General features: G+C 49.4%; 1 protein-coding gene across 1 annotated transcript; it reads right to left on the bottom strand.

Annotated features, from left to right (window-relative positions):
- Window positions 1-8: 8 nt before the first annotated feature.
- On the bottom strand, window positions 9-16,503 carry igf1 (insulin-like growth factor 1). The gene is made up of 5 exons (XM_079734228.1): window positions 16,370-16,503; window positions 14,614-14,773; window positions 4,871-5,109; window positions 4,628-4,663; window positions 9-3,293 (listed from the first exon to the last, which is right to left on the bottom strand). The coding sequence occupies exons 1-5, from the start codon at window positions 16,415-16,417 to the stop codon at window positions 3,234-3,236; spliced, it is 543 nt and encodes a 180-aa protein (XP_079590354.1). The 5' UTR covers window positions 16,418-16,503; the 3' UTR covers window positions 9-3,233.
- Between the last annotated feature and the right edge of the window lie 6,437 nt (window positions 16,504-22,940).

Here is a 22,940-nt window from a genome sequence, read left to right as displayed (position 1 = left end):
ATTTTTAAAACTTTATCGACAGAAGGCTGTAAAGCGCTGCAACGCAAACGGACGCTTTAGTCCTAGAAGGTTGTTTGGAAAGGTGAGCTCGTGGAAGTGTCCTACTCAGGTCAGTTTATTTGGGAGAGACTTTGGGGGGGGGGGGGGGGGGCAGGGTTCTCCCAAATGTGAGCATTTGGCAAAAAAATTACAACATCAAACAACAAAGAAATACAATTAATTTGAATATTGTTTCAGACATTTGACAGAACATGTTGGGACACTCAAAGGTTGGGAAATTCAAAGCGTCTTGACCGTGTTTGTTCTTTGTTGCGCTGATGTTAGGAGATATCAGCGGCTGTTTCTTGGTTTAGCTAACATTTACACGTGGACGATGCTAGCTGGTAACTTTGAAAACAAGCTAGCATGCTTATTCTGACGATCCGGGGACAATGTCTGTTGGGCGTATTGTAGCTGTAATGGGAGTATTATTACAAATAGGAATTATCATTCCTTCTGTTTATGAGCTGGCCAACAGTGGACAATGGGGCATATGATAATTTAGAGTGAGACTTTTTCCATCAAAAATATCTTTGGTATACAGTGGGCGATAGAAAGATGATATGATAATTATTATGATCATGTCAAATGTAGTGTTGTATATTCTGTCATGTTGGTTAGTCAGACTTTGCCAGCGGATTGCTTCCATTCTAAATTTGTTAACAGTTGTCTGCAAGTACTATTTGCTGATCATTTTCAAAGGAAGTGCTGATTGATTAGGTTTTTCAAAAGAAGAATGCATGGTTTGATGTTTTCTTGAATTTCAATACATTGCCTTTCAGTGAGGTCTGCGTATACATACTGCAAGACAAAAGTACACCATGACTCGAACAATGACTCAAACATTGGAGGACCACAGTTCACAGTACTCCTGTCAAGTTATTTGGCATAGGGATTTTTCTTTTCTTCGTTATCGAGAAACAATAATTTAAAAACAGTAGAAAAAAATAGCATTTGGGACAACATGATACACGTTCCATGCATTCACAGATATTCACACAAATACATTTGCCCCCCTTCCTGCTTTCTGACCTTGTTCAAAACAGCTTTACAAATAAAAACACTAGTAAACGGCAGGCCTCAAGGCTGTGCAAAGGGGTAAACTCTGATGTCAGCACGGCCATGTCTATTGTCTCTGCCTGCCATCTCCCGCCTAAGTAACAACCTACAAAATAGCACCATTATACAGTGAATAGGGAAGGGGAAGGGAGGGCCTGTGTGATACAGCTTTGTTATAGTAGGAGTCTCCATCGTGTACAATGATAGTGAAAGAATGCATAGGATACTGCTTATGGATCTGTGGTGGTGGAGGAGAAGGAGAGGGGTTTGGTTGGAGTTGGTGGTTGTAGGGGGGAGATAGTTGGATTATATGTTATGTAGACGGAGTTCGCATTGGCGGGTGTGGGATGTCCAGGAAGGTAACTGGAATAGGGGGTGGGGTGGGCAGGCGTGTGTATACCGCCATTACTTTCTTCTGAGCACAAACTGTTTCCTAGAACAGGCTCTATTGGACGGGAACCTGTCTGGTCAATATGTGTTTGTATTCGTGTCTGTGTTTCTCTATGTGAGTGTGAGTGTGTGTTTGAGCTTGAACCTTGCTCATAGTTGCACAATTCACTCACCTACATTGTGTGCGTGTGTGTGTGTGTGTGTGTGTGTGTGTGTGTGTGTGTGTGTGTGTGTGTCTGCATATACTGTCTGCGGACAGTCTGCATGTGATCCAGTAGGACTCGTGTGTGCGCTGAGCAGACACATCTGTCATTTTACAGTGAATCTCGCATCTGTCATTCACTTTTCCCCCAGTATTGGTACTGAATTTGTGTTCCGAGAGCTCGGGTTCAGCTGAACTCTGCTCAGGTTTGGGTTGTGGATCAGGACTGGGGCTTCTGAAAAGGCAAAGGTCTTGGCTCCACTAAACTAATATCCGATAAATGCCATGGATGATCAACCATTAACTATATGGCACTAGCAGGCTACTGAAAGATAAACAACTAAAAACATGAATGAATAAACAAAAACCTTCTTCTGGAAGATAACAAACATTTAATGAGTCGTGAGCATCATTGGCATTGACCCAGGACAACTTTAATATTCATTACGATTATGGCCGGGTGGTTAATATAGGATTTTCAGCTAGTTATTAAATATGAAACTGTAATAGTACTCAGTTATCTGAATTTTTCCCACACTTTTTCCTCAAAATAAAAAGAAAAGCACTTTGAATCTAGTCAACAAAGAAATGCACTTTGAATCAAAGCAGCAATGTCAACCAAGCAATTGCCCTTTTGGGTTGCATAGCTTTCATTCCTTTCAGCTCCATATGGCTTTGCCAAAGTGAGTAAAGACATGTGAAATATCTTCAACACCCTCCTCAAACTTGAGGTGAAACTGGTTTGAAGGACAAAGCCTTTTCCTTCTGCAGAAGAAACTGGGCGCCGTTTTGACTGAAGTCCAGATAAAGTCCAGATAAAGTCCAGATAAAGCGGCTGATTATGTCGCCAGTGATGCGTGGCGTATGACGGCGTTCTGACGGGCTCCACTTTTGGCCGTCGTACTCTGCTCTTTCATACCGACTAAAGATAGATTGTGTGTGTGTGTGTGTGTGTGTGTGTGTGTGTGTGTGTGTTTGTACGTGCGAAACCAAGCGTGACTCAATCAGAATGAACTTTTCTCGAAGGTTCAGGGATTTCGGGGTCAGGTGGATTCGCTGATTCCCATTGGCTGCCACTGGGTCGGTGAGAGGAGCCGAGGCGGGAGGGGGCTTGTGGGGGTGGGTGGGGGCAGGAGGGCAGAAGGGGGGGTGGGGTGGAGGGGTGTTTTCTTATACATGGAGAGGTATACGAAACCTTGTTTTTCCGCGTGTCTCAGCAGCTAAACTACATTTATTTGACGTTGCATCAACGCCCGGTTCCTCTGGCAGAAGTGGTGTGGTGCAGTGTAGCCATCCCCTCATAAGCCCCCCTTAGCCCCGCGGGAGTCTCTGGTGTAGTCGTGCTGTCGCCGTCCCCTCCTCCCTTCGCTCTTCCTCCTTTTGTTCCTGACAGCGACAGGCGACAGGCGACAGGCGCTGCACGTTGAGGGTCGCGTCAGACCACTCCCTTCTCCCCCGCTCTGCTCCACGGGCGTTATCCCTTCGTGTTCGCCGGTTCGTCTCCTCCTCCTCCTCTCCTTCTCCTTCTGGTTCTTCTTCTTCTCTACATGCGGTAATTCCTGCCTCCAGAGTTCCCCCGGCTTGAGTTCTTCTGATGCACCTCCTACAGATGAAGCACAGCGTTTACATTTACATCGAGGGCATTCAGCAGACACGTTTATCCAAAGAAACTTACAAACATTCCTTCGCACATTCACACCCCGACGGCGGAGTCACCCTTTTAAAGGCGACAGCCAGCTCAGCAGGAGATGTCGGGGGTGAGGCGTCTTGCTCAGGGACACCTCAGCTAGGAGGAGCCAGGGATCAAACTAGCAACGTTCCAGCCAACCCGCTCTACCTCCAGAGCGAAGCCGATCCCCCACACAACACAACCAGCTGTTTTTACTCGCCCCGGTCATGAAAACAACCGCATTGAACCAACGTCGTCAGAAGAGACTCAAGAAGAGAAGCTTTTTGAAACTAGCTTTTGATTGACACAATTGTTTTATGAATGGAGCCGTTAACAGCGTTCACGCTGCAGCCTTTCGAATGAAACGAGGACCGGCCCGAGCCGGTTCTCCGATAAAAAACACACATCAAACGCAGACGCACACACCAACACATGCGCGCACACGCAGGCACGTGTACGCGCACGGGCCTCGTTTCGGGTGGCATCACCGCATGCATCAAACATGGGGATGGCGGAGATGTGGGGCTGTAATGTAGGCGGGGGAAAGTGGAGATTGTGCCTGGGGAGACAGAGAGTGCCAGCGAGCCGACCGCAGAATCCACTTAGTAAGGAAAGCTCCCGCTAATGGTTTCTTTTTTTAAAGAGAGGGGCAAAGAGCACCAAAAAAATATGATTCTTGAAAGGAACACCCCGCCCCTCAACCGCCCGCTCTTTGACAGTTCTTTTGGACGGGGTGGGGGGGGAATGACACAATGTCTGCATTTAGAGCCATGAGCTCCCTCTCTCTGGTTGCACTTGGAAGGGGTACTCAAAGAATGGCTGTATTGACGTAGTACAATGTCATCAAGTTTTCACTAAGAGGAGAGTTTGGTGTCGCGCCGCCTTGATGATGGTCCTGTAGGGAGTGACCTCGGTGAAGCAGACCCTGCCATTTCATAACGTTAATTATCAATTATCAATAATAATGTTTGATAATTGGGTTTGGTTACAGCATAGGACTGACAAAAGGAGGGTAAAAACCCTCTCCACTATCAACTCTTGCATAACCATTTTTGAGATGGTCTTTACACCTTTTTAAGGTCTGCTACAAATAAGGTTTTCTCATTAGTAGTATTTTCTATTCTAAGAACCGCTTTACTTTGGCCCATATGGACCAAGTGGCTTCACTGTCATCTCTCAGGTTCATCCTCGCATGCTCATCCACACTCATGAGATTTGTCAATGGTAACACAGAATACAGTAGAGTGTTGAATCGATTCCGTACGTACCTTGCAGGACGAAGGATTATGCCCAGATAAAGGTCTCTGTGGGGAGAAAAACAATTACCATTTAATAAATACATAATACAAACACAATCATTGATGGTTCCAACCACGCGTCTTGCACTCCTACCAACGAGCCAAAATTCATCACCATGGCGACCGGGTGCCTTACCCGGCACACGCCGAGAAAAAAGACAAACGGCGGACCCGTCCGGACCCCCGTGTCGGCGTGCGGTGCGGTGGTCTCACCTTGTGCTTGGTCTTGTCCGGCTGCTGCGCGGCCGTCCGGCGGTCCTTCGCTGCGACCTTGGCCCCTCGGGGCAGGTCGGTGTGGCGCTGGGCGCGCACGGAGCGCGCCGCCTTGCTGGTCTTGGCGGGCGCGCAGTACATCTCCAGGCGCCGCAGCTCGCAGATCTGGAAGCAGCACTCGTCCACGATGCCGCGGTTGTGGGGCCGTCGCGCGTTGGGGCCATAGCCCGTGGGTTTACCTGAGCATCATGGGAAGAAAAACTGGTGAGTGGATGGAGGGTGTGGTTAGTTATAAGTTACGCATGTGTAGTGTAGGATTGACATTCCGTACTGCTTCACACACGTCTACATTGCCGGAAAAAAAATCCCTGAAAGGTGAACTGTTTTTGACATCGACCACACGGGTTCCGGTGTCTACGACCGTGACGAGGCAGTACTCTCCCTATCTTAGAGAGGAGCTGAGCGTCACGCCTACCCTTTGAATCCACGCACACCGCTTATTTGGTAAAGCAGGGCACTGACACGGCCAGGATTAGGGGGTTCCATTCCCACTTGGGGAACCCACACTTAAATTGTACTCATGGCATTGCAGAAGACCCCGGATAAAAGTACCTCCTATCCCACGCGCCAAAGGCCACATAACACACAACGATGCGTTAGTGGAAAGGACGAAGCCAGACTTACAACCACCAAGAGTATCGCTCCTGACGTCCCCAACCATAAAACAGACATTTCACCCCATTTTGTTTTACGCCTAAGTCGTAAATCTAGAAGGTGAATTATTCAGAGAAGTTGTTAGGCTGCCAAACCACGAGCGCTGTAGCCGCCGAACCATAACGACCGGCGCGGAACTGATGACTGCATTATACGTATGAAAACATATTCACGACACAGATTTCTACAGTGTAGATTTACAGTGTATCACATTGCACTGTACGGGCACTTTTTGGCATCTGTTACGCAGTAAAAATGGGGGGGAATGGAGTTAGAGACAATTTGAAAAAATCCTGTTTGACCGTTCTGACAACATTGTGCGTTCACCCTGAGGTAATGCTGAAATAACAACCCCTGAAAGTCCATCAACCTGTTTAAGGACTACTCCTCCTCCTCCTCCTCCTCTTCCACTACCTCCTCTTCGTTCTTGTGTGTGTTTTTTTTTCTGCCCTTAACGTAGGTTACTCCACCAGTGGTTTCCTTTAACGTAGGTTACTCCACCAGTGGTTTCCCTTAACGTAGGTTACTCCACCAGTGGTTTCCCTTAACCTAGGTTACTCCACCAGTGGTTTCCCTTAACCTAGGTTACTCCACCAGTGGTTTCCCTTAACGTAGGTTACTCCACTTGTTTTGGAAAAGGTGAGCCCAGATCCGGCCTTCAAACTTTTCCTCGGAAAAATTAAGAGAAAAAAGCGTACAACACGATGGTGTCATCGTCAGGCCCGGGTACCAATGTGGCTCAACGCTTTACACGCTTTAAACGCGGAACTCGACGAAGATCTCGTGAACTTGAGTCGCCCCAGTTTAAGTTGCGCGGGGAAACATTCGCGGTTGCCATGGCGACGGCGGGCAGTTCCCTGCTGTACACCTCCTGCGTCTATTAAACCCACCGGAGGAACCGTCCCTGCTTCTGTCAGGAGGCAAAATAAAACATGATAAAAAAAACCTCTCTCCATTTACAACTCCCCGATCACCTTGGGCAATATAGCCATGATGGGCCTTTCCCTGTTACCAGATGAAATAATAATAATTTAATATGGCATTTACAAGAAGGAAATGCCTTTCCCTCTCAGAGTTAATAGCTCTTGGCTCGGAAGCCAGCCAGTGCTGACAAAGAGCATTAACTTCTGCTCCTGGACTGCCTTGTCCCGACAACACGGTTTCTGAATCAAGAGTGGAGGTTTCATTCACTCTCTCTCTCTCTCTCTCTCTCTCTCTCTCTCTCTCTCTCTCTCTCTCTCTCTCTCTCTCTCTCTCTTCTCTCTCTCTCTCTCTCCCCTGCATGTTGAGTGATCTGTCCGCCTCCATACTCTTTACTGAATTCTCAGTTCCTTCAGCGGACGTGACTGCATCGTAACATCATTCCCAACATACCAAGTGGCAGAAGATTGGGAGGAAGGAAGCAGATTCTCTGGCAGGGTTGGCACTGCCGTCAGGGTATGAATGTGTTAACGAATGGGTGAATGTGGTAATGAATGAGTGAATGTGATGCAATAGTTGTGAAGGTGCTTTGAGTTGCCTGTGGTCTGTTTACCGTTCAGCCTCCCATCTGTAGTGGGGCCCGGCCTGCACCTGAGCAAAACACTTGAAATTATCGTCTGATATCGGACAGTTATAGCGATGTTTTATTCCGATATCGGTGACTATATATTAAAAGGTTATCCTGGGCCAAGACTCCACCATGGCCTTCCGATCTACCTCTAAACAAAGACAAATGATCCTCAGAATAGCTCGCATCCCTGCTGTCTGAGCAGCTGGAAGAGTGTGTGGGAGGGAGAATAATCTTGTACCAGTTGTAAAGTGTAGGGGAGGGTCAGAGGCCTAATAGGCTTTGTGAGAAATTCACATGTGGAGTTGCTATCTCTGAAGATCGGTCAGTAATCCCTCATTATCCAGTGCCCGTGTTCCTTTACGGAATGTTGTTGACAACAATTCGGATTAATAACGCGTGTCCCGCTCCCTAATCCATTCCGATTCTTACAGATGACCATGAACCTTGAAACGGGGCAATAGTTGTTTTCTTTAAACGTGTTAAATATGACATTTGTTGAAGAAAAGTGTAGAAATGTGTTCATCTTCAATGATTTGCTGCATTCAAATGATAAATTGCTAACTATTGCATATGGGATATAATTGACCGACACACACAGTGGAGAAATGGATGTGGTAGAGGTCTGCTTGGTTTGAGTGAACCTGACTTGCATGATCCCGCTAATGCTTTTATTATTGCTCTTTTTTAATTATGGATGCAACCTACTGGAGAGGCCACTCAGTGCAGAGAGAGAGAGAGAGAGAGAGAGAAAGGGAGAGGGGGAGAGAGAGAGAAGAGAGAGAGGAGAAAGAGAGGGAGAGAGGGAGAAAGAGAGAGAGGGAGAGATAGGGTAGAAGGGAGAGAGATATAGAGAGGGGGGAGAGAGAGAGAGAAAATGGCTGGATTTCCAAATTCCTGCGTGGAGCGTGGGGATATTGTAGCTTTACTGTCTGGCAGTGGACAATTACAACTAGTGGATTCCTGGAGCCTGTGCATGCTTAAGTGTCAGGCAGTTTACAAGCGGCCCGGGACTACAAAAGCTGCTTTAAGCACTGGAAACTCCTTCTTTATCACCGGCACCACAAAGGCCTGGTCAGACCTTCCTCCCCATATTTTCAGCCGTGGCAGGTTCACTGCTTATGAACCTTGTGTGGCCCACAATTAAATCAAAGTATGTGTTCAGGGTTCGATACCCGATCCCACACACATGCAAGCACACACACACACACTCACACACGCACACGCACACATACCCACACCTTTTCAACAACATCAACCCTTGATGTGTTTCTTGGCAGCGCGCGATGTCACTTCCTGTGTTCCTGCAGTGATGGGATTAGTGAGTTGCTGAACCTTAAAAAGGTCAAAGTTCAGTTTGTTTCGGCAGATGTCCTCCTCCTCCTCCTCCTCCTCCTCCTCCTCTGCCTTCGACCACCAGAACCTTCCCGGATCCACCTCTCCGTCACAATGCCGGAGCGGCGGTGGAGTCGTCTCCACGGCCCGCTCCATCAGGCGCCTCTTTGTTCAACACCTTTTCTTTTTTTCTTGCTTGGACTTTTCTTCCGCCTTCTAAGCTCTTAACGGGTAAAGGACACCTTTCTTCTTCTCCTGGGTTCTCCGATGGATGGAGAGGACACAGGGGGCCTTTCTTCAGAGTTCAGAGCCACCTTCCGCTGGGTGTTCGGGGTCTGATGTAGAACTAAATGGAGGAGGTGGAGGTGGAGGAGGGTGGAGGGGGGGGGGGGGGGGGGGAGGGTCCTGATCATCCTGTAATCCACATAATCCCCTGCTGCTCTCAGGGACAAGGCCCTAGCTGTGTGCATATCTTTCACCCGGTCAGAGTGTTTGTGTGTCTATTTTTGTGTGTGGTGCGTGTGTGTGCACGTGCGAGCGAGGTTTGTGCGTGCACGTGTGTAATGCGCTGTTTTCCTGTTCCACCTCGGTCGAGCTCCAGCTGTTTTCCGAAAAAAAAGAAAGAAAAAGTGACAGAGCCAAGCGATGCAGGGGAAGTCACGGCGCACTCTGCTGGAGGTCATTACCGCCTGACACTCTCCTTCTCCTCCTCTCCTCTGCTGTCCTCATTCGACCTATCTCCCCCCTCCCTCCACTTCCCACTCGCCTCTCCTCACCTATGCCTTCACTCCTCCAACTTCCGTCTTCTCCCATCTCAGCCTCCCTCTCCTCTCCCCTTCTCTCCTCCTCTTCTCCTCTCCTCACCCATCTCCTCCTCTCCCCTCCCTTCACCTCCTCTCTTCTCCTCACCCATCTCCTCCTCTCCTCTCCCCTCCTCTCCTCCTTCCCTTCTCCTCCTCTCCCCTCCTCTCCTCTCCTCCTTCTCCTCCTCCTCTCCCCTCCTCTCCTCTCCTCCTCCCCTTCTCCTCTCCTCACCTATCTCCTCCTCTCCCCTCCTCTCCTCTCCTTTCCTCCTCCTTGTCCCCTCCCCTCCCCTCCTCTCCTCTCTCCATCATTCAGTGAGTCAAGCTATAGAACCAGAAGTCCACGTCACAGTTCTATTCTACATGCAACGCCTCCATCCTGCCTCTACGGGTCCCACGAGCCGCCGGCATCCACGGGCGGTGCAGACGGAGGTGACGGTGGAGCAACTGGTTGGAGGGGGAGAGGGGTCGGTTTAAGAGGTTCTCCCAGAGATCTTCACATTAAAAGTCCCCCACGCTGTGAGCTTGGCTCCCGGGCCGGTCTTGGATGGCCTGGTGTTGGCCACTGGGCTTCTGTTCCAGAGCTCCTTCATGGAATATCTCTCTTTGTATCGGGTTTAAATGACCCTGCGGAACTACCAAGCTCAGGACCAGGACTGGAAAATCTGACTGGAACGGAGTCTGCCATTTCTACTGACTTGCTTTTCTTTTTTTTTGCTGCTTAATCTCTACAGAGAGGGAGAGAGCGAGAGGGCGAGAGGGAGCGAGGGAGAGAGAGAGAGAGGGGAAAGAATAACACACAACCAATAACATGCACTTTAGATTTCAGGCCAGGCTTAGGGAATCTGTTGGGGAAAAATGTGTTGAAACGAGAGAGCAGCTACTGTAACAGTGTGGACGGTCAGGTGGACGTCAGACCACCTGACCACCATACAACCCGACCTTCGACCGCAGAGAGAGAGACCTCACCAACGCTTCATCAGTCTGGGGGGGTGGGGGGGGGGGGCTGTTGGATGCCGGTATGTCGGCCCTAGCTGCCAGACAAGTCATTACAGCATGCAAAATGGATCCTCCAGATATTGTTGCTTTTGAACGTGAAACCACCGTGGGGACATGAGCCGCTGACAGTCCGGGAGTCAGAGAGTGTCATTGTTGGGAAATGAGGCCGTAAGGAATAATGTATGTGGCAGGGAGAGCGGGAGAGAGGGAGGGGAATGGGGGAGAGAGATGGGGGGAGAGGGAGGGGGAGAGAGAGAGAGAGAGATGGGGGGAGAGGGAGGGGGAGAGAGGGAGAGAGAGGGAGGGGAATGGGGGAGAGAGAGAGAGAGAGAGAGAGAGATCCGGACAGGGAGGGGGAGTGAGCGAGAGATCTGGAGAGGGAGGGGGAGAGAGAGAGGGAGGGGGAGAGAGAGATAGGGAGAGAGGGAGGGGGAGAGAGAGATGGGGAGAGAGGGAGGGGGAGAGAGAGATGGGGAGAGAGGGAGGGGGAGAGAGGGGGAGGGAGAGAGTCGGAAGATTGGGAGAGAGAATCGGGGAGAGAGGGAGGTAGAGGGAGAGAGGAGGGGAGGGAGGGAGGGAGGGAGAGAGGAGGGGAGGGAGAGAGAGAAAGATGGGAAGAGAGAGGGAGAGAGCAAGATGGGGAGGGAGAGAGAGAAAAAGATGGATCGAAAGAGAGAGAGATATGGGGGGAAATACTGAAAGAGTGCAAGAACCATATTTTCCATGCCACAGCAGCACGCCGCTCAACCTCCTCATCACAAGTATTTAGTGTTTATAAACCTCCCCCCCACCCAACCCTCCACAGCAGGAAAATGGGGAATTTGGCATTGATAAATGGATATAGTGCAAGTCGACGACTGCTCTGCAGAAGGCAATACAGTATCACAGGGGGGGGGGGGGGGGGGGTAAGCAATAAGTGTGTCTGTTGAGTTTGGCTGGACTCCCCCCTCAGACGCGTTTATGGGACGGCCATAGGCAACGCTGCTGCATTTCTACGTGTACATATATCACACCTCATCACGGCTCCTCCCGTCTCTTTAGAGCTGTTTCAGCGCCTTCCCAGGCGTCAGACACATGGCGGACGAGACACATGGCGGACGAGACCCCGGCGATGAAAACCCGGAGATCATAAAATACATCGTCCTTCGTCTGTTAACCAAAGAGGCAGCTGAAGGGAAGGGGAGCGCCGGCCCAGACAGATCCCCGGCTCCCGGCCAGAGGCCGTTCTCGTTTGATTCTCGCTTTGAACTTTACCACCCCCCGTCGGGGGTTTGACCCACTGGGAGGTGAAACCGGCCCGGACATATCCTGGTTCACGGCTACCGAGAACCACCACCGTGGTCCTCTGCGAGCTGTGAGTCTGAGGATCAGCTGATGTGACAGTGGGTAGCGAGGCCACAATGTGACGTCGCCGCTGGATTCCAGGGAACTGAGAACGCGGGGCCCAGGGGCGGCCAAACCTCTAGCCCTCCCCCTGCCAGTTCAGGGCTTTGAGAACAGCTTCTGGCGAACGATACTGACAGTGCCCATGTAAGGCAAAGAAAATCTCCCGAATGATACCTGATTTACAAGACGTTTATTTTTGGTTTATCTCACTCTCTTATATAACTTTTTATAACTCTTTGCTATCTGCCAAAGCCTAGCTTGCCAGCCATCAAAGTTATTCCTTGGCTACAACCAGCTGAGAGCACTAAAATACCTCAGGTAGGGAAATTGTTGGATTTAGATGCAATATGGTGCGTTTTGAGGGGCCAAAACAAAACAGTGCGAAGGCCTTTGATCGGGCCCTGGCCTCCATCCCTTAGTGCTCTGCCATCCGGTTCCTCATCGACCGGCAGTCTGCTGTTATCTACTGTCAACAGCATCGCTCTCGCTGTCACGTCACGTGTGCAGAGCCGTTGCCCTCTGTCCTTTAACAAACGGCCCGCTCTCTCTCTCTCTCTCTCCCTCACCAGCCTTCTGTCAAAATTCAGCACGCAGATTGCAAAGGTCACTCGGATTGGTTTTCAGCAGTGAGGCAGTTTTTGGTGTGTGTGTCTCCTTTCCTATGTATCCCCTCTCCCTCGTGGCGCTAGCCTCAGAACACAAGAAGAGGCACGGCGAATAAAAGGGAGATGCCAGAACTTCAATGAAAGTTCTTTATAGAACTTTGTGCAAACATGAAGGTGTTTTCTTCATCAGTTTTTCACCTTTGGGGTTCCTTGTTTTGTTCATTGGTTCCATTCGCTGTCTCCCCCCTTGGATCTCTCGTCTCCCCCCTTGGAGCTTTCGTCTCCCACCTCAGCCTCCCCCCTTGGAGCTCTCTGCCTCCCCCCATTGTGAGGGGCGTCGTTAAAACCACTGGCATGAGGGCAGCCCGTCCGCGCAGCGCCTTGGAGCAACGATTCCTCGGCAATGCGTCATGATTCAAAGCAACGATTCCTCGTAGTAATGCGTCATGATTCATAGTAATCCCTCATAGTAATGCTTCGTGAAGGAGAGGTAGGAAAACTCTGCAGAGCATGCTCAGGACATGCTCAGAGGCATCAAGAAACAGCCAAGAGGCTGTCAGATCTCCTTCTTCTCCAACTAATGCAGACACTTGACCATCCAGACCAGACTAATCAAACTTCAGATCACATGATTGATCCCCTCGAGGTCTGGAGAGCCAGCTATAGGAGAATGTGATGGTGAGGCAGTGCATGTCCTCAGTGAACCCAACCCAAGGAGGGAGAGAGACACGGGAGGTCATTGGGTTCTTCCCCAGCATCGAGGCGAAACCACCGAATGAGAGCCTGACCTAGAGGAGACCTCGCTCTGGGAGCCAAGTTTCTGTGAAGCCCAACGAGGTTTGACCTCACTTCCTCCCGTGGATCATTAACGCTCTGATACGATCCATTACATGATGTTACCGTTTAGACACTCGACAGAGCCCTGGGCAGCGACCTAAACCCATGAGGATATGGTCTATGGTCGAATAGCATTGATGACTGGCAATCATCATTACTTTGAGTTTTTACTGGGATTTCACCTAGGGGGAGTGGGTCCCAACAGGCGAGCTATTCTTTCCAGGGTTTGCATCCCATTAGGGACAAGGTGTGCATGGAACAACCTCCCCAGTGTGACCTTCACATATAAACCAGCCTGGGTTCATTGTTTAGCTAATGCAATTAGCTGTTGGAAACAGGAGGCATCTATGAGTAAGGCATTGGCTGAAACGTCATTCAACCTCCAATATGTTCCATAACCCCAATCAACCCAGAAAGACAATTACAGCATAGTATGGCACATTCAAGTTGAAAGAGAATACATAAGGAAGAGTTACGGCAATTCATCCTATTTTGTATACCTGGGACACACAATACCAATATCCCATGATACCACTGATACCGTCACTGCCAATGATAGCTATCCAGTCCAACTGCAGTGACACTTTACAACACAGAGTCCTGCTATAGTGTGCTAGTACTTCCTCATGTAGTGGTGTTGGCCAACAGGGCTAAGGTAGGGGTTAAGGTTAGCAACAGATGAAAGGTGAGTTCCACACTATAGGGTCAGGGCTAGGCTGTTCCATAGACGTTGTCACGAATTGAGTAGCATACATGCTGTTACAGGTTGTTACTTTGCTCACTATAACAAGGACACTGTAGTGTAAAGTGTTACTGTGTGTGCTTTAAGAAACGATAGTGTAGAACCATGGCATGATGGTCCAGTCTGCAGTGGTTTTAGCGTCTAACTCAAAGGTTGTGGGGTCAAACCCCGCTGCCGGCAGTCCACCTGCAGCCCTAAGCAAGATGCCTCTGCAGCAAAACTCAGCGCTTCATATTTCAGAGTTTTTTGTGCTGTCGTTTGTACCCTTAATGGAAAATGGTAGATATAACTTCTGTGTTCTTAGTGGAGGGTTTCCGTGGGGTGGCCCACCCTGATGGAAAATCCCAGTCTCTCTCTTTCTCTCTCTCTCTCTCTTCCCCCCCCCCCTCCCTATTTCTTCCACCCAATTTATTATATTATATTATACAGCCAAATTCCCTTTCGAGCTCAAATGAATAAATAAGTATGTATATCTTGGCAAATGGAACTTTGTGAAAAGGATATGTTGTATTCCACATGCGTCCATCACAGATAGTGGCGCGGGTGGATTCAAATAAACCCTGACCAAATAAAAACCAATAGAAGGGACGTGAACTCAGTGGAAGAGCCCCAAACTGAACGAGAGAGACAGAGAGAGGAACGGGATTCATACGTAAGAACTCCACGAAGAACCGGCCGCTTTAATTATTGATGAGGCGGGGGCGCGCATTAGGGCCGCGCGGGACACAGCGTACACAACAAAGCCGTATAAATAAATTAAAAAGTGCACTTACTGAAATAAAAGCCCCTCTCGCCGCACACAAACTGCAGCGTGTCGACGAGCTCCGCCCCGCACAGCGTCTCCGGGCCCGCCTCTGTAGCCGCCGGCGTCAGGGTCAAGACGCAGAGAAGGAGAGAGAGGGAGTGGGCGCGGGAGAGACAGCACATCGCGCACTGAGAGGGAGAGAGAAAGAGAGGGGGGGGGGGGGGGGGAGAGAGAGAGAGAGAGAGAGAGAGAGGGAGAGGGAGAGGGGGGGTAAGTGTGGACAGAGGCAAAGAAAGGAGTAGCTGCATGCGTAGCCTCATCTGCGCTCACGTCACTGATTTACCATCTTCTCCAGTGGGTGTGTTTGTGTGTGCGCGCGCGTGTGTGTGTGTGTGTGTGTGCGCGTGTATTGGTGTGTCCCTCTCTCAAGAGAGAGAGAGAGAGAGAGAGAGAGAGAGAGAGAGAGCTATGGTGTGATTAAAGCGAAGGAACACCTTGTTCCTCGGCGGGTATTGATATGCGAGGATGAGACGGCGCCCCGTTCGGTAGTTCCGCTGTCAGTGATGAAGGTGACCGCGCATGGAAAGCTCAGCCCGTTTCCGACTGGTGCGCAGTCCGGCCAAAAACCTGAATTCAAGCCGAACTTTTTTTTTTTACTAACGTCACACTTTCACATTAAGCCCAGGATGACCACAAAACATTCATCCGCTGAGCCATATTGAATTCATCAAGCATTTGGCAAGAAACACTAGGCTGCGTTGAGGCTACGTTTAGGCTACCTGTGGGAAAAATAACTATTATCATAATTTATGTTGTTTTTTTTGCTGAGAGCGTTCAGTCAGATAAAGTCGTTGGAAACCCCCTTTTATTATTTTGGAAATCCTTGCGCAAAAAACTAACATTGAAATGTTGGATCCCCGGAGCCAAAGTCCGTGCATTTCCAAAAGTAAGGAGATGGAAATCAGTTATTCTGCCAAACCCAGGAGAGCTAGCACCATGCGCCAAATATACATCATAATAAAGATAAAGATAATCAACATCTGAGTAGGCTACTTGATCCTTCGCCGTGCCGCCGTGCGTCCGCTACTTGGTGCCCAAAACGCGCGCCCCGTGCAGACTCCTCTCCTTAATATCGTGCTGCGCGCACGAGCTTCATGAAAGATGCTTTAAGTGTACACCTAATATGCAGCCTCAGCAATTATTTCCCCAAAAGTTTTAGAGTCGCATGGATTGATTCTGGTGGAAAATGCATCGACACGAGCAGGCAACACACACTCTCTCTCTCTCTCTCTCTCTCTCTCTCTCTCTCTCTCTCTCTCTCTCTCTCTCTCTCTCTCTCACACACACACACACACACACGCACGCACGCACGCACGCGCATGCCGTGAGAATGATAAAGCCAATCATGTCGAGTGAGCATGTAAGATAAGTTAAGGCATGTGTCGGTGGCTAAAGAGAAAGTAATGCAACGACGGATAAAGGTTCTCAAAAAATCTAAGTAGACCGATCATCATATCTGTGCAGAACATAAGCAGCAGGGCATGCAACGCACACATGCATGCCCGAAGAGATCATTTTGTGCAGCCTATTTCAATTAAAACGTGTTGAAATATCCCCCACAAACTATAAACATAAATATTCCCCCAACACAAGCGAAAAAACCCGAATACAAATATAATTCAGGGGTATTTCCAATAGAGCAGGATGCCCCATCTGCAAAATATTGAACGAGTCAGTGATCAAGGTGTGTGTCTGAAGTGTGAAAGAAAAATCAGGTAAGTTACCTTAAAAACATCACATAAATGCGCGGGAAAGAAAGGAGCGCTCGACATTCCCTCGGGTGTCCGCGCGACAGAGCCCAGCAGAAAGGAACTTGTTTGAAGTCATTAAAACCGCGCGAAAGAGGACGAGACGCGGGCAATGTCACATCTCAATATTCCCACTTTGTTCCATTGCGCAGGCTCGTTTTGGAGAAGTGCGATTTAGCGAACAGGAGACGGATTTAGAGAGAAAATCCCTCACATTTATCTACATTACACAGACATGTTGAACAGGAAACAGCTGGGGCAGCATTTGCCTCCTACTCGTCCTAAGTTATTCATTAAGGATGTTGGGCACACGTTCAAATCACGTCATTTCTCCTTTTTTTTCTTCTTCTGGAACGGGATTGAATTTTGATCCCTCTAAGACTTGGTTAGTAGTTTAGATCGAGATAAAAAAGAAAAGGCATATCCCACTGTGTCTCTCGTAGGTGCTGAAACCTGACGCGTATTTCATCCAAAAATGTGGCAATTATGACTTTACTGCCTCCCCAATGTGCGCGTAATTTAGCTACCGGAGACACCATTTCCACCACAAACACAGCCCGCCTCTCTTGTCACATTTAATGTTAATAAAACCATATGGTGAACAAGAATTTTTTTTTTTTGTTCTACCGTTCCACCTTAACATCATACGTTAGTGAGCATTGAAAAGAGAAGGTAAATTGTATCGCGGCAAAATGAATTATGAATTGTTGGATAGACCTTGGACCGAATATCATGTGTCCTTCGCACAGGCACATCCCAAGACCCCTCTCCTCACGCAGTCATTATTCGGGACAGGATACCCGCGATGTCACCTTTTGCCGTAGTGTCAAAGAAAAATATTTTTATAGATAACGTGGAAGATACCAGTGCTTAAAATAAGTGAAACGCATCAGTCACTGATTCATTCATGAAGAAGGAGATAGCCTATTAGCGTTGGGCCCGCCTCATAAAACAATCCATCAGCACAAAGGGCAGGTGCTTCCTAAGCACTCTATATAAATAGCTTTATAGATCCAAACAGAGCCAGCATTGCAGGCTGCAAGACAAACACGGCACGAGTTATCCTGATATGGAAACATCGATATGACCATCGGCGATGCATTCAGAAGCGTTAACACCGGTGTCACCATCGGATTGGTTGAAGTTTATTTGACTATGGCAATCCAACAAAAACAACAACAACAACAACAACAACAACAACAACACAACAGGCACACTTCGAACCTCAAACACACTGCGTAAAAAAAAACGAACTCAGAGTTCATTAGCTCACTGATAGAGTTCAGCCTCCCGTGTCTAGACCGCACTTCTGTGACATCAGCGTGTGTGTGTGTGTGTGGGGGGGGTGTGTGTGCGTGTGTGCGTGTGTGTGTGTGAGCGAGAGAGAGAGAGAGGGCGGGGGGAGGGAGGGGTGAGGGAGGAAGTCAGATGTCACATGACCAGGGACTGCGGCACAGAAGGCCTGAAGTAGCAGCCCTGAGGATCAAGGTGTCAGTTTACAGCCGGGCGCATCGCGTCAGTACAGTGAGGCTACCACAGGCAATATAATGAGGAGGAGGAGGAGGAGAGGAGGAGAGGGAGGAGGAGAGGGGGCAGGAGGGGGAGGAGGAGGAGAGGGAGGAGGAGAGGAGGAGGAGAGGGGGAGGAGGAGGAGGAGAGGGAGGAGGAGGAGGGTGAGGATGATGACCTTGTTTAGCTTCAGATCAGGTCAGTTGACATTGAAACTGAACTCGCCTCCCTTCCCCATGCATCCTTCCTCCACACACACACAGACACACACACTCACACACACACACACAAACACACACACACACACACACAAAGGAAGAAAGAAGCCAATGTTTCTTTAGTCCCTGTTGATAAGATCATAAGATGAAGAGGAGCAGATGGCCTATCACTACCTTTGCTTTCGAGTGATTTGGCCAATGATCTGTTATCGCCGTAGCAACGTGCTGGCTGGTTTACAGCAGAGTGGCCCACGGCTGCTGAGGATGATGAGGATGACACCGAGGATGATGAAGATAGTAATGATGATGCGACACTTCTGCTAAAACACAAACGCAGAGACAGAGGCTCACCCCGGCCCTGTCGTCGGCGGCTGTGTCTCCCTCTCTCTCTCTCTCTCTCCCTCTCTCTCTCTGCCTCTCTCCCTCTCTCTCTCTCTCTCCCTCTCTCTCTCTCTCCCTCTCTCTCCCTCTCTGTCCCCCTCTCTCCCCCTCTCTCTCTCTCTCTCTCTCCCTCTCTCCCTCTCCCTCTCTCTATCCCTGCCTCTCTCTCTCTCCCCCTCTCTCTCTCTCTCCCTTTTCCTCTCTCTCTCTCTCCCTCTCTCCCTCTCTCTATCCCTGCCTCTCTCTCTCTCCCCCTATCTCTCTCTCTCTCTCTCCCTTTTCCTCTCTCTCCCTCTCTCCCTCTCTCCCCCTCTCTCTCTCTCTCTCCCTTTTCCTCTCTCTCTCTCTCTCCCTCTCTCCCTCTCTCCCTCTCCCTCTCTCTATCCCTGCCTCTCTCTCTCTCTCCCCCTCTCTCCCTCTCTCTCTCTCCCTTTCCCTCTCTCTCTCTCTCTCCCTCTCTCTCATCTCCCTCCCATCCACTCTTCCTCCTGCCAAGGGTTCTTTTTATTGCATCCCTCGTACCCACCCAGACTCCCTCCCTCCCCCTTCCCTCCCTCCCCGTTCCCTCCCTCGTTGTTTCTTTCTCCCATCTCCCTCCCCCTTTCTCTCTCCCATCTCCCTCCCCCTTCTCTCCCTTCTTCTTTCTCTCCCCGTCTCCCTCCCTCCCTCCCTCCCCTTCTAGGAGGCGTCGGCCACAGTGAACTCGGTGACCAGAGAGAAGTCTTGTGTTCACCTCACTTCACTCCCGTGGTACTTCTCCCGGGTAGGCAGGCCTCTGGGGGGAGGGGGGGAGACCAGACACAGATTTGTTGTGTTGTCGTGTTGTAGTACGTTGTGTATTCATCGGTCTGTAACTGGACATGATGGGTTTTACCTTTTTAATGCGATTGCTTTGGCAACGTTGCTGCTAATGACTTTGGCGTGGAAATGAAGCATATTGGAATTTTTAGGATGGTTAGTGCAAGACTGACACACATAGAGAGACAGAGAGACAGAGAGAGAGAGAGAGAGAGGGGGGGAGAGAGAGAGAGGGACAGAGAGAGACAATGGCAGAGAGAGACAGAGAGAGAGAGAGAGAGAGAGAGAGAGAGGGAGAGAGAGGGGGAGAGAGATGGACAGGGAGAGACAAAGAGAGAGAGGGAGTGAGAGAGAGAGAGAGGTAGAGAGAGAGAGAGGGAGAGAGAGGGAGAGAGAGAGGGGTGAGAGAGAGAGTGAGAGAGAGAGAGAGAGGGAGAGAGAGGGAGAGAGAGAGGGGTGAGAGAGAGGGAAAGACAGAGAGAGAGGGGTGAGAGAGAGGGGTGAGAGGGAGGGTGAGAGAGAGGGTGAGAGAGAGATGGACAGGGAGAGACAAAGAGAGAGAGAGGGAGTGAGAGAGAGAGAGGTAGAGAGAGGGGGGAGAGAGAGAGAGAGACAGAGAGAGGGAGAGAGAGGGAGAGAGAGAGGGGTGAGAGAGAGAGTGAGAGAGAGGGTGAGAGAGAGGGTGAGAGAGAGATGGACAGGGAGAGACAAAGAGAGAGAGAGGGAGTGAGAGAGAGAGAGGTAGAGAGAGGGGGGAGAGAGAGAGAGAGACAGAGAGAGGGAGAGAGAGGGAGAGAGAGAGGGGTGAGAGAGAGAGTGAGAGAGAGAGAGAGAGGGAGAGAGAGAGGGGTGAGAGAGAGGGGTGAGAGAGAGGGAAAGACAGAGAGAGAGGGGTGAGAGAGAGGGGTGAGAGAGAGGGTGAGAGAGAGGGTGAGAGAGAGGGTGAGAGAGAGGGGGAGAGAGAGATGGACAGGGAGAGACAAAGAGAGAGAGAGGGAGTTAGAGAGAGAGAGAGGTAGAGAGAGGGGGGGAGAGAGAGAGAGAGACAGAGAGAGAGAGAGGGAGAGAGAAGGGGAGAGAGAGAGGGGTGAGAGAGAGGGGTGAGAGAGAGGGTGAGAGAGAGGGTGGCTAGGCATACAAATGAACAGGAGTTGTAAAGAGATACGGAGGAAGTGTGGGGATAGGGTTGCTGGATGCTTCTGTTTGCGTGTGTGTGTGTGTGTGTGTGTGTGTGTCTGTGTGTGTGTGTGTGTCTGTGAGTGTGTGTGTGTTTCAGGGCTGGTACCCAAGAGGGGAGGGGACACTCAGGGGTGAGGATCGGATGGGGCCCACAAAGAAGTTCACTTTAAGACTCACACACACACACACACACACACACACACACACACTCACACACAGAGACACACACACGGACACACACACACACACACGGACACACACAAACACAAAAGGGCACTCAGAAACTCACGCACTAAGTTATTCACAAACACACACACATTCACACACACACACAAAATGTCACTCAATAACAAACACACACACACACACACACACACACACACACACACACACACACAGTGAGAGAAACACATTTGATTAGGAAAGCAATCCTCCACGCTGTTGATTAGTCAGAGCCTTCTCTGCAGCTCAATGGGCCTCTCTGTGTTCGCTCCGTCCGTTCACTCGAGTAGGGAAAAAACTGCGAAAACAATGGAAAATGGGGGTATCTATTGCAAGTAATTGTACAGGAATAATTTCTACCCTCTTTGCATATGACTTTAGCTCAGGCTCTATCCAATGGAAATGGGATGTGTGGCTGGTGTGTGTGTGTGTGTGTGTGTGTGTGTCTGTTTGAACTGTGTGCATGTTTGTGTGTGTGTGTGTGTTTGAACTGTGTGTGTATGTGTTTGTGTGTGTTTTAATTGTGTGTGTGTTTGTGTTTGCTTGCATATGCTTGTGTCTATGTGTGTGTGTGTGTGTGTCTATCTGTGTGTATGTGTGCGTGTCTGTGTGTGTGTCTATATGTGTGTGTGTGTGTGTGTGTCTGTTTGAACTGTGTGCATGTTTGTGTGTGTTTGTGTGTGTGTGTGTGCGTGTGTGCGTGTGTATGTGTGTGTGTGTGTATGAGTATGCGTGTGTGTGTCTATATGTGTGTGTGTGTATGTGTGTGTGCGTGTGTGTGTGTGTGTGTGTGTGTGTGTGTGATCTCGATATCAGAGTGTGCAAGCTTGTGCGCCACAGAGCGCTCAGGTGGTGCGTCACGAGAAGCCCCTGCTTTTGTTTTGCTCCAGCGTTGCCGTAGCAACCCGCTAAGGGTCGCACACTGTTTTGGCGCCGGGGCCAGGAAATTCCGTGGTGCCTGTTGACGATCAAACCCTCCATTTTGAAACACATCTCTTCGGAGACAACTGACACGGAGATGGCTCATGTGGCGTGGGGTGTCTAAGCTTCTGGTCGGGGGTGGGGGGGGTCTTAAGAAGGTATCGCTTTGGGGAGATGGGGGGGAATAGAACATTATAACCCGCTGAGAATTCCCTAGAAACTGAACTTGGGGTCACTTGGGTTTTCCCCTCGGCTTTCCTTCTTAGAAGAATGTTCTTCGAAGGATTCTTAGAAGCCCGTCGAACAATTTCTCTCCTTTTTTTAATGAATGTATTGCAGACGCGTCCACTTTGAAGGCTAAGCGTCTGGGGTGGCCCCTTATGATGACCATGTGAGATCCCGTAATGTCTTCAAGTCCTGAGTGAGTCATGGATGTGATCGTTTCAGCTCGTGGTCACAAGCCACCACACACACACACACACACACACACAGATGGAACTAACTTTCAAGGAACACGTTTGTTGTTTCAATCGGTCGTGAACCACAATCCCTTTCAATAAATAAAATAAATTGTGAATGCAAACATTACTGACTTGCTTATGATGACACTTGCAAATTTGAAGGTTCTGGGAATTATGGTTGCTGAAATTGGTGCTGTGCTCCCGTTTGTTGGGACTTTGTGATCGACCTTTAGACCGGAGACTTTATTGTTAGATTGGGGTCAGGTTTGGCCTGGTCACATAATACCCTTAACCCCCAATCAGATCTGTCTCCTTATCGGTACTGGCTGGCCGTACGCTGAATAGAGTTTGCTGACCAAATTCTCCATACCTAATCTGTTATGTTTAGAGGGTTATCTCCTGAATCTGTCTAAATCTGTGTATTCTGGTGTTGAGCATTCGTGGAAATCTCCGATTTGAGCGGTTGACGCTGCAGAAATACCCGTCGTCTAATGGCCTACTGGTGTCTTGCTGAAATACAGAAATAAATAGCGGAATATCCCCCAGGACAATGAGAAGCTAAGAGGCCATGTTTGAGGGGCAGGCGTGTCTGCAAAACCAAAAATCTTCCACGATCATTGCCGGCCAAATCAAAGCTAAAATATTCATTTTCGAAACCCACAAAAGTAGTACTTGAACTGTGACGGTCGTATTTGTAAGGGAAGTAGATTATCCCAGTTGCATTTCCAATTCAGCACGACATGGCATCTGTTATATTGGACACAAATGTATTGGGAGTTTACATTTAAGCTGTTCCCTGTCTAGTTAGCCTGTAGCTTAGCGTGCTAACTTCAGAACGCCCCTGTGGGGGTCATGGAG

Source organism: Pollachius pollachius (genome assembly GCF_949987615.1).
Source record: "Pollachius pollachius genome assembly, chromosome: 4".
Taxonomy (NCBI): domain Eukaryota; kingdom Metazoa; phylum Chordata; class Actinopteri; order Gadiformes; family Gadidae; genus Pollachius; species Pollachius pollachius.
Note: the sequence above shows the minus strand (reverse complement) of the source record. Positions and strands in the feature narration are given on the sequence as shown.

Coding starts and splice junctions, on each gene's coding strand:
- igf1 (XM_079734228.1), bottom strand. CDS start 16,417: ATGTCGAGCGCTCCTTTCTTTCCCGCGCATTTATGTGATGTTTTTAAG. Junction 14,774..16,369: donor ATTTATGTGATGTTTTTAAG/GTAACTTACCTG, acceptor TCTCCCTCTCAG/TGCGCGATGTGCTGTCTCTC. Junction 5,110..14,613: donor CGAGAGGGGCTTTTATTTCA/GTAAGTGCACTT, acceptor CATGATGCTCAG/GTAAACCCACGGGCTATGGC.